This window comes from Elaeis guineensis, chromosome 10 (genome assembly GCF_000442705.2).
Source record: "Elaeis guineensis isolate ETL-2024a chromosome 10, EG11, whole genome shotgun sequence".
Classification (NCBI taxonomy): Eukaryota; Viridiplantae; Streptophyta; class Magnoliopsida; order Arecales; family Arecaceae; genus Elaeis; species Elaeis guineensis.
This window is the reverse complement of record NC_026002.2, coordinates 19,611,566-19,623,391: the sequence shown is the minus strand read 5'-3', so window position 1 is coordinate 19,623,391 and position 11,826 is coordinate 19,611,566. Positions and strand designations below refer to the sequence as shown.

Sequence of the window (11,826 nt, the reverse complement as noted above, 5' to 3'; positions counted from 1 at the left end):
AGTTTTGACTTTGGAACAATAATAATAAAAAGTAATCAGAAAACCAACAATTGCGTAACTCCAATGGTTGCCGTCCCAGCCTAGATTGCCGTTGCCGTTTCCGCGAACCATCTGAAGAAAATTTTCATCACGCCTCACCGTTGTGATCCTATACAACAGCCGGCACCCTCAATAACTAATTAGCATCCGCCAACCTATCCAAAAACCATACGCGTCAATCGATCATCTTCCAGCTGACGAGTACCGCAATTACAAGATGCAGCGGATCTACCCTCGTTTCATAAGTTACCACAAAGCTTTTTGACCGGAACGCCGACTCATCGCTCTTTTCCCTCCCACCTTCCATTCCAAGCAATCGCACGGTCGTAAACTTGGTGTAACGATGACAGCAAGATGACCACACAAATATGCTACCCCTCGTATACTCCTATAATTAATCCCCGGTCCGTCCTAAGTAATCTCGGAACCTTCGCCACCCTCCTCTTCTCCTCTCTCTCTTCCTCCGGCCCCCGGCCACGCCTAAGGGAGACATGGAGGGAAAGGGCGGGATGGTCGCCGAGGCTGAGATAGAGCGGCTGCCGGTGGACCTCCTCGCCCACATCTTCTCCCTTCTTTCCTCCTTCCGGGACCATGCACGGTGAGCATCCAACTAAGAGGCCTTCATCAATTCATCCTCTTCTCTTTCCTTCTGTTTCCTTCTCATTAATTTTGTGGTAAGTGGTTTAGAACTAATAGCTGTTTTTTTGGTGGTTTTTTGACATGAATGAATCCCAAAAAAAAAAGGGCGAGCGGGGTGTGCCGGAAGTGGCGGGGAGGGGTGGAGCAGTCGCTGGCCAGCAGGGAGTGGCTGAGCTTCTCCGGGTGGAAGATGGACGACGCCTCTACCGCCCGCCTCGTCTGCGCCGCCTACAACCTCAAGGAGCTCAACATGTACTCGCTCATCTTTTTCTCTCTCTGTTTGCGTTTGCGTCTCTTTCTTTCTTCCTTCCTTTCTTTGAAACTTGAGCCCTTCTTCCGATACGTCTGTTCCTATGGGTACCAACATTTCCCAACAAATTGAAGTTCAAATTAAAAAAAAAAAACGTAAATTATGTCTCCAGTCCTTGAACTATATCAAATTTTTTTAAATAATTTTTAAATTACAAAAATTTAAAATTTAACCCCCAAATTTTTAAAATTATTTTAATAATATTTTTCCAACGATTTTCGGTAATTTTCTTTCATCGATTTATTTCTTTCGTCCTAACCGATTTTTACGTGGACAATCAAACTCGACCAGTGCCCCACACAAATTACAAAGCACTCAAAAAAAAAAAAAAAAAACGAAGATGGGTTGTGCGCTGGTGCCCCCTCAACTCCGCCCCGCCCCCGTGGTTCCCACCGCTGGCCCCCTTACCCCCCGTGACCGAAGGTGGGTTCTGCGCCTCCCCCCCCAAGGCTCAATAGGATGGGAGGCTTGGAGCGACGGAAGAGGGGCGGCCGATCTAGAGGTCCCGGAGTGCACTGGCGGCCAATCCTCTGCCTTTGGCTCCGCATGCACCCGCGGTTCCCACCGCTATCCCCCAGGCCTCCTTCAACCGTGGGGGCACATGGGGGTGGGGCGGGGGAGCACTAGCGCACAACCCATCGGTGCCGGAGCGAACGGGGGTGCGCTAGGATGGGGCAGAAACCTCGGGCGCCGGAGAGGGGCTGGAGGGGCGGGCTGGTGTGGTGGTGGGGGGCGGAGAGAAGAAGAAGAACGGAACCCATTCAAATGAATGGAGCCACAGCCACATAAGTACTGGTGTCTGTCGCATAGGATTTTCGGTGCAAGAAAGTTATTGGATATTAAAACGGTTCAGAAAGTTTGAGGACTAAAACTTAAGTTTTTGTAGTTTAGGGACTATTTAAAAAAACCCGATATAGTTTAAAAATTAGGGACATAAATTACCTCCCAAAAAAAAAATTGATGCTTCTTCCTTCCTGAAAGATTTGATATTGCTGGTCCATTGTTTTCTGCTTTTAACTTTTATTCTCTCTCATCTTTTGTATCCACTGTAATTCATATAATTGGTTTCATCTAGCTATATAACTGATGAGCTTCCTTCTTATTTTCTGTTCTTCTTTCTTGTTTTGACCAAATACAGTGAACTTGTAGGTTCATGCATATTGTATGACGAAGTGCCCATGATAATCATTTTGTTACAGGCATTGCTGTAATTCTGTTCTACCTTTTTTTGTTTCTTTTTAGATGACTCAAATTTCTAATGGATTACACTTTCTTTGATTGTATCCTGAAACAATTTGTTCATGCGTGCAAGCCTGTCATTAGTTTTTGCATTCTATTTCAATCATCTTTCTTTCTAGCAAAAAAACTACATAAATTATACGAGCATCATACCTCTTAAAAAGTCAGACCGCTGGAATTCCTATATTTCATATATATACACCTAACTCATGCTTTGAGAACTTGTTATCATCTAAGACTATGATTTGAAGGAGTTCCTGTTTGTTGTTGTTGTTGTTGTTGTGTATTACGTCATAGCTTCCATGTTTTGCTTATTCTAGTTTGCTTGCCATTTCATAGTGCTCGGAGTTGCTGGGGTTGCCAGATTACTGATGAAGGATTGTATAAGATCTCTTTGGCAAAGTGTGTCAGGAATCTGACATCTATATCCTTGTGGGGACTGGCTGGGATCACTGATAAAGGCGTAATTCAGCTGGTAACAGCCTTTCCCTGTTAATTGCTGTTTAGAATTTTGAGCTTTATGTCCAATAAACATGCATATTATTGTTATACATTGCTTAAAGCCTATGTTTGTGCATAAACACTGTGTCATAACTTTGTTATATATGTTACCACTAATATTTTCTTCTATTTAGCATGAAATTGTAGATGGACTGAATATCGAGCCTGTATATGTCAGTACCATTTTGGTTGACCCAATGAGCTCTTTATGTACAATGTAAAGACATTTGTTGATTTTTTTCTTCATTGCTTATGTTTATGTTTTTTTTTTTTGAAAAAATTTCTATGAATTTAGCATGTTATGACTCCAGAACCGAAAATCAGATCTTTGTTTGTCTTGTTCTGGGTAACACTACATGCAAGCAAGCACAATAAAATAGTGAAAAAGTTGCTCATCATATTAAAAGAAGACTGATGAGCAAGTCTACCTGATGGTGGAAAATTGGGGGAAAGAATTTCTCAGCTCATATGACTAGACCTGCATATGGCATTTCCAATGACATGCCAGCTACATTACTTGAATCCAAGTAATGGGCAGGTGTAGGGATAGAAAAAGAGGGAAAAGAGGATGCTCGAAGAGAATAAACCATAGCCAAAACCTTTAAGCATTGACCCAACTACTTGGATTGGATTAATAAATGCTTATTTGCCAATCACTCCTACCGAAAGTTTCATTTGATGTTTTGGCAAACTTTTCCAATCCATTTCTGACAATATCATGTTAATTTTGGTTTTTTAAAAATTAGTTGCACAGCTGGTTATATGTGCAGCATGTCTGCAGCGGCTGAACTCACTTTCCAATATGCTTTTTAAACGATTAAACGAAAAGACATGCCATAGTATTGCCAAATTCCAAGAAACAGGCATCACACATTTGGCCAGTTTTAGGCAAGAAGTTACTGAACAATGAATCCACGTTAACCTTAGGAAATGTAACTTCCTAATAGCAATAAATCATTTAGGGCATGCTAATATGTATGCATGTGCTTTTTTGTTAATACAGATGCCTGTATGATCTCGTGAATGAGCCATTCCATGCATGACTTCATTAACATTACAGTTGGCTTATTAAGTGATACCGCACCCCCTCCCCCCCCCCCCCCCCCCCCATTTCTCCCTTTAATAGGTTCATTCTTCTGTTTCATTTTTCCCTTTTTCAAATTTCTGCAACAATATTATTAATTTAGGATTCTGCTTTTCCCATATCTCTTGTTCATATAGCTTTCTGGCTTTATACAGGTTTCAAGAGCTATGTCTTTACAAAACCTGAATATTGGTGGTACATTTATTACTGATGAATCCTTGTATGCAATTGCGAAAAGTTGTCCACAATTGAAAGTAAGTATCCAATATGCTGGAATATGAGCTCTAGTTATTATCTGGCATTCCATTATAATGATGATGCTCAAATTCTGCATATGCTTGATTTAGGAGTAGAGAAGCAACTTATTATCGATATCAAGGTGAACGAAATTGTTCATGCACTGGCACGGCATATGCAACTTCTTGTCTTGAATCCAATGTTAGCAAACTTAGCATCAGACCCATGCCACTACCGATATTGATACCATAGTGCTATGCTTGGTACGAAGGTTGGTTCAGCATACCGAGACTCAGAACTCCTCATGTGCCAACTTTTGGTTCAATACTAGAGCAGTTCTGGTATGGTACCATATACCTATTATGGTGCGGTATCCACCGGTACAGTGAACTTGAGTCTATTGCAACTTGCCCTTCTGAGTTTTTCCCACTGTAGTGCCATTGCCCTCCCATAAATTTTGTCTGCTGAAGCCTTTTGCTTGATCTATAGAGCCCAGACCATGATTCATTCTTGATCATAAAATCCTTCGGTATTGCACAAGGTAGTAGTTTGAGAAGCTGTTGCCTTCCATGTTACTTTAGGTGGTGCTTGGTTGACATGAGCAGATTTCGTTTTAGTCAATGCAGGATGGTCAGATCTCTGCAGTGTATCATACAGATTAGTTAAGAACATGCTGATTATGTTCTTGATAAAGATTGAGAAGAGATTCAGCTACCTTAATTTCTATGCAAGTGAACGCATTGTGACAAAGTCACGAATGTTATCCATTCCTGCCATGGATTCTTCTCTAGATTGGCTAAGATAGGTCGAATTTCATAAGAATATCCGTCCTTGCAATTAAGTGATGAGGCTATCCATCATGTTCTATTCCCAGATATATCCTCAACCCTGTCTTGTCCCATGTGATAAACTACCATGTAACACATTGATCACTATGTAATTATCCATTCATGAATGGATGCAGCTCTGAAATTCTAAACAAAACTATCCTATGGTCATGAAGGGAGAAAGATAGGAAAAGCATTTGCCATATGAACTATGATATGATAGTGTCATCAGTTTTTCAACTTAGAGTTGAGGTGCAAGGTGAGTATAATTTACAAAACGAAAACCAAAATGTTGCCAGTTTTCTCCTATTTTAAAGAAAATAAGATTAGATGACAGCACATTTCTGGGACTTCAGCAGTTGGAGATCATTGATGTAGTTATGGTAATAAATTTTGAACTTGTTACTGACTGTTGACTTGTTGCTAATCTGTTGGTGCTACTGGTTATACAGACTATCAGTCTCTGGAGCTGCCGCCATGTGACCGAGAGTGGTCTCAACATGCTTGTAAACAAATGCCGAAGACTTGAGTCGATCAATGTTTGGGGTATGAGAGTCCCCGTGGATTGTTTTATCAGCTTGCTCAGCATCAGCCCTGCTCTGCAGATAAAACCCATGTCACATCATCTGAGTATTGGAAATCAGTTGCCAGTATCATGAAGGCAGATTTGTTAATTTGCTCGACACCCAGGAAAAGAAAGTCTTTTATGGTCATTAATAAGTATTGTTGGCACATTCATTTTTAGACTGTAAAAAACAGTAGAGTCTAGGATCCAGTGCTGCATCCTGCAACCACCCAAAAAATAAAGGAAGATGTAAAAAGAAAATCTAGATCTTGTGTATCCGAAGAAGTTCAATATATTCATTTGTTGGAAACTAATATTATCAATCTGCTGGAATTCATATTTCCCGCTCACGGTAAGAAGTTCCAGGAGTAAATCCCAATTGACTTTGTCAAGGGGGGAAAAAAATGAAGTTGAGTTTCGGTAGTCTCCATATTTGTTTTCTTGATGCAAATCTCCAGGCAGAAGCTAGGTGACGCACAGATTTCAAGGGGCGTCCCTATTAGGTCATTTTACAGGGTTCTAAGTGAAGGTGGTCTACTTTGCCCCATGGCTAAACGTTTGCGGGAGGGTGCTTGCCCGTCCCTTGGGCCTGCCCACCATATGTTTCTGCGTGGCAGGGCTGTTAACGGGCTGGATCTAGATCCGAGATCCATGGATATTTATCTGGCGGTCCAGATCTTTTTACTGTACAAAAAATTTCTTGGAAACCCACGATGAAATCAATTTTTCTTGAATTACTATACGAAAAATTCCTTCCAAACCCACGTACATTTCTTTAGGTCCCCATCGCTCCTCTTCTTTGGTGGATGTCTCCCACCACTCCTCTTTTCTTTGGAAGGTGTCTCCCATCACTCCTCATTGGATCTTCTGGAAACATCCCACGTCACATCTATCATCTCCAGCATCGTCATAGCTCCTCCATTATTAACTTCACGAAATGGCCATGGCCACATCCATGATGTCCGCTATAAAGCTACGGTGGTTGGGGGAGAGATTTCGATCGCCAGTAAATAATACCGCAGGGAAGATGCTTTGAATAAATGCTTCGCCCTGGTCAATTTGTCATGCCATGTAGCACAATGAATGAGGTTGGTTTCTCATACCTTATCTTCTGGAACGAGTAAGGCTGCATAGCTGGTTTTCTGACTTCATGCCACTGAATAGAATTTTCTTCTGGAAATAAATAAATCGTTCATGCAGCAATACTTGCTTCAATATTGTTTTCCAAAACTTCTAGATAGTCGTGTTCACTTGGTATGTAGATTTTATGTCCATTTATGACCCCGCAAAGTATATTGTACCGATAATTCCATGCATCCTCGTTCGATCATTGCAGCCAATTTCAAAGGCTGCGCATGGTGCACTCTTGGGAGCTACAGCGGTAGATTTAAATAGAGAAGAGCTTTTGGTTTTTTCTTCTTTTTTTTATTTTTTTTTATATCACCCCCTAAAAAATAAAAACTACTGTGGGGTGCCCCAAGTCACGCATGATACAGTTTCTTTGGCTTGCTGGTGAACTAAACCATTGTGACTCAATGGCCGAACCATGGTGCCATGTGATAGTAAAAACTTTTCCATCTGACTAAATTGACCCTCAGCGTGAGTAACAGAAAATGCTACAACATTCAAATATATGATCAAAAAGGAGTCTGACACAACTTTACGCCATGCAACAAACTAGTGTTTCATATATATATATATATATATATATATATATATATATATATATATATATATATATATAAAAGACTTGTTGTTGTCCGCTCTGGAACGGGCCCAGGCCTTTGACCCGGTCAGCACTCCGCCCCTCACGATTTTGTTCTCTAAAAAACACCTCACGTAGGAGAGAGGGAGCCAGTAGTACTTAAATAGTAGACTCTTTTGATTGTATCCGGTATGAAACTTTCGAATTCGATGCTCTCGATGCCCATCCCACAACAGAGCTCTCCAGCAAGAGAATCTACTGCTGCAGGTAGGAGACGGGATCCCACAGACGGCGTCAATTGTTGAGGTCTACGTGTCCGGTCGTACTGACCCATCTCCCTCCACCCAGCGTGAGGTATTATCCACTCTGGAACGGGGCCCAGGCCTTTGACCCAGTCAGCACCCCGCCCCTCATGATTTTGCCCCGCAAAAAGCGTCTCACGTGGAAGAGGAGGAGCCAGTAGTACTTAAGCAGTAGACTCTCTTGATTGTATTCGGTATGAAACTTTCGAGTTCGATGCTCCTGATGCCCATCCCACAACAAGACTGTTTCTTATGGAACACTCCAATCTTATAGATCTTTGTCTCATGGAAAAATACCAGTACAAAAATATTAGAGAAAATTGGAGGCAATATTAATCATTTAAATCAAATTTTCCGAAAATTCTATGAGATCTGCAACAACATCACCGATACAAGGCTGTCAAATTACCGTGTCGCTATAGTGTGTATTAAGTTGGAAATATGCAGCATATGCAGCCCTATATATTTTTTTTCTAGATTATTTATCAAATTACTTTGGTTTTCATTGAAATCGTACAATTTAGTTGTATTTCTTTTCTTTTTGCGGGATGGTACAATTACACGGCTCTATCATAAGCACAAATTGTAGCATCAGAGTATACCAAGTCTTTAAATTGAGATAGTACCACCCAAGCTGACTCCCAAATCATTGAACTCATATAATTAGCCATATCGGACGGCACTTAGTCTATAGTATTCTGCGCCTCCCTATACACATAAGTTGCCTTGAAAAATTTCAGCACATAACTTATTTTTCTCAAATCCACCAAAATAGGACCAGCATCAACATGATCTATCAATGGGCCAGAAATCCAAGTGATGATCGTTTTGGGTCCCCTTGCAGGACGATGTTGGAGCCGTTGCGCATAATGATGACATAATGACATCCACCAACCTTTCGCAGGCTCCTCTCATCATTATTGAAGGTACTGAACCATCATAGAAATGGCATCTACCAGTTGCTAGATGGCATTTAATTCAGTTGTCTCATAATTAGATTACTGAGAGTGGCTCGAACTGTAAAATTGGAATGTAGATTTTGATAATTAGTGAGTGATAATATAGAAGGGGCTGTCTATAATTGTCTTCTTATCTTGCGTTCCATGACCGGTTAGAACATATTTATGATTTTTTCTGGCTTATGGTCTCACCCTTGGGATAGTTTTTTATTAATTAAAGAAAGCAAATGGGTTGTGCATCTTTTATATATATATATATATATATATATATATATATATATATATATATATATATATATATATATATATATATATATATTGATGCAAGCAAGCGATCACATCATTTTAATGTAAGAGCAGCTCAAAGAATCAGCAAACAAGATGTCATGCAATGCTCGGAGGCATTCATCTCTGTAGTGCCAAGATCAGTTTCCAGTGTGATTAGCAACAAAGGAAGCCATCCAATCTGCAGTGCTGTTCGTCTTCTGATAGACATGACGAACGACCATCATGGAGCACTGACAGAGAGAATTTTAGATATCACGGAGGAGCAGATGAACTCTCAATAGCTTCATACCATCCTGGACCGTGGTAGAGTCATCCTCCACAAGGATTCTCTCCATATGCAGCTCCTGATGTGTGCAAATGATGCCTACCTAGACAGCCCAAAGCTCTGCTTTGGAGACCAAAGGCTCAAAAAGAGGGGAGCCCCCAGCAGTTGGCAGCCTACCACCTGGACCCTGGATGGCATAGTCCACAATATTTTTGCCATCTCTGATACTGCCATCGAAGTTGACCTTGGCAAATCCTAAAGAGAAGGCTCTCAGAAAATGAGAAGAATCTTATGGGTCGATGCATTTATAGTAGAGGAGTCCCAAAATCTTGAGCTACCAAGGGACTGTCCAGCAACATCGAACTGACAGTATTCCTCCATAAGACAGCAAACTCTCTCCAATACCCAATATGCAAGCACAACCTCGGCCTCGAAGATGAAGGTGTTCTTGAAAAATCAAATATGATAAGTAATGTACATGATCTTACTGTCTGATGGTTGACACTCAATCGTACTCTGACATATCGCATCCAAAGAGGAGAGGCAGGAGCTACCGGTGGCCCCTAAGGACTGGTAGCCTGTCATCCCCTAGATCAAACACACTTTCGGATAGTGAAGTATGGCATACTTCATCATCTCGTCCTCCAACCTGCAGATCGGATAGACGGACGGAATCTCCATATCTTTATCCCTGAGAAGAGTTCGAGTCGGTAGCTGATCCCAAGCGACCTTTCAAAAAAAAGTGACCCTGGGATGGATCGTCACTCTCCAGATCCAAGCAAGCTCCATTCTCCACACCAGTGCTGGCTTATACACCGCAGCAAGATTAGAGACAGGAGTCTTGGGGCAGTATGACCGGCCCCATCTTTCAAATCATGAATTTGATGGATAGGAATAGGGATAGCAAGGATCCTATCAGCAAGCTGACCATCAAAGAGGTGGATGATATCATAAGTCCTCCAACCTCTATCATTGTCAGTGATAAGCTCACTAGCCCGTACACCGTCGTCCACCTTTATGCTGACATAGGTGAGCTAGTGAGAGAGGAAGAGACTGGATACCCAAGCATCCTGGCTCACATTGACTGAGATCCCGTCACCAATAAACCACCTAACTTGGGCCACCATTGTTGGGGCACAGATACAAATCTCTCTCCAGATGAAGGAGCTTCTGCAATTCGTGTGAATCTAAGATCCCTGGCTTCAATCTCCATATTGAATTTTCATCATTTTGTTCCACAGGCAATCAGACTAGTTGAGAAATCTAGCTGCATATCTGGCAATTATCATCTTTCTTGTAACTAGTAAGGATCGGATACCATGACTCCCATCCCGTATTAACCGGCAGACGACCTCCCAAGGTAGACTAATGATTTAAGGAATATCTTTGGGCCTTGATCCTTTTGGGCTTTGATCCATTTAATCTTGGGCCCGATAGATTGGATTTAACCACCGATGGTAATTCGATTCACTGATATTGGTGAAAAAAATATAAAGGGAGAACCGTGTGCGTTTTCTTCTTCTGCTATACTCGTTTCTTCTCTACCACCTATCTACCCAACCTTTCATTTTGTTCTCCTTCCCATGATGGATCGTTGGTATTATGCAGCAGTCATTTTCTCTCTAGTTCGAGCCTCCAAAGCTCCAGAAAAAATCAAATACGTCTCTCTTTCATCAAATATCAGATTTTTATGTTTTATTTCTTCCAACGAGAAGCACGTACGGTTAACAAAGATCTTGGAATTAAAGGTCTTGCTCTCGAAAACTTATCAAGCTACAATCCTTACAAGCATTTGGTACATTTAATTCCATGCATCGATCCTCGTACAGTCACCTCAGCCAGTGGACATGTTCGGTCCATTAATTATTTGGATCGACAAGAGTGGTGGTCGGCAAATACCGGAGGACGTAGGACTGTCACATTAAAAGTTTTCCTGCACACCCATTATGTCATGCGGTGCAATGTCATTGGTGTTCGATAGAATACTGGCTTCTAGATCGCACCCATTTCATGAATCCTATGGATCAGAGCAGCCCTTTGATAGCAGACTAAGGCATATTGCAGCATTAATATTTGTCTGAATTATGTCTTTTTTTTTTTTTTGGTACAGTTGTCTGAATTATGTCTTTGCAAAATTGTGCAGTGTCTAGCGCAAGCTTAAGATACATAGTGTTAGGTTACTTGAGGCATTAAGTAAGATTGCCTATGCAAAAAATAAGCTAATAGGCATGTTCCAAGATGAATTAATTATTTGCAGAAAGTGACCTTGTTCGGCATTATTGGAGCCATATTTTAGGCATCATGGATTAATTAACTATATCGACCCTATGTGAATGATGACCGTCCAAGCTGACCGTCGAGCCATAGCAACAAAAAAAAATAACGTTGGTATTTTTTCTTTTTCCATTTTGGGTGAATTAGAGAGAGGGCGCGCTCTGAGGACCACAACCTAGAAGCTTCATCAAGGGACGTTGCTAAATTTATCCCGGCCCATCTTTTGACTAGATCTTTCTTCCACATAATAATGGGTTGTTGTACCGAATGCTGGCAGCGGACGAGGACGTCCAACCTGCCCACTTGACAACAATGTTTTCCGAGAACATGTGGTTATCATTTATTATCTCCATCTCCATGAGATGGGCTTCTAAGGCCCGTTGCAATTACGGAACTAACCCTGATACAGACGAAAACCGTTATAACGTTATGTAAACGACCGTTACGATAAGATTTGGCCAGTAATTCCAGTTCTTAATGGTTGTTGTCGGCTTACCCACCGCCTCCTGGTTGCGGCCATCAGCTTCGGTAATGCGGAATGACACGGTCCAGAAAAGGCCAGTGGTCTACAGGCGAGAGAGAGAGTGGGGGA

At 41.5% G+C, this 11,826-nt stretch overlaps 1 protein-coding gene across 2 annotated transcripts; it reads left to right on the top strand.

Annotated features, from left to right (window-relative positions):
* The first annotated feature begins 421 nt into the window (after positions 1 to 421).
* Positions 422 to 5,755, top strand: LOC105052812 (F-box protein At5g67140). 2 transcript variants are annotated; one of them, XM_010933744.4, is made up of 5 exons: positions 435 to 637; positions 784 to 930; positions 2,567 to 2,702; positions 3,968 to 4,066; positions 5,329 to 5,755. In XM_010933744.4, the coding sequence occupies exons 1-5, from the start codon at positions 531 to 533 to the stop codon at positions 5,533 to 5,535; spliced, it is 696 nt and encodes a 231-aa protein (XP_010932046.3). In that variant the 5' UTR covers positions 435 to 530; the 3' UTR covers positions 5,536 to 5,755. The 2 variants fall into 2 exon arrangements, with proteins under 2 accessions (XP_073100681.1, XP_010932046.3); XM_073244580.1 differs by lacking the exon at positions 3,968 to 4,066 and having other exon boundaries at positions 422 to 637.
* The last annotated feature ends 6,071 nt before the right edge of the window (positions 5,756 to 11,826 follow it).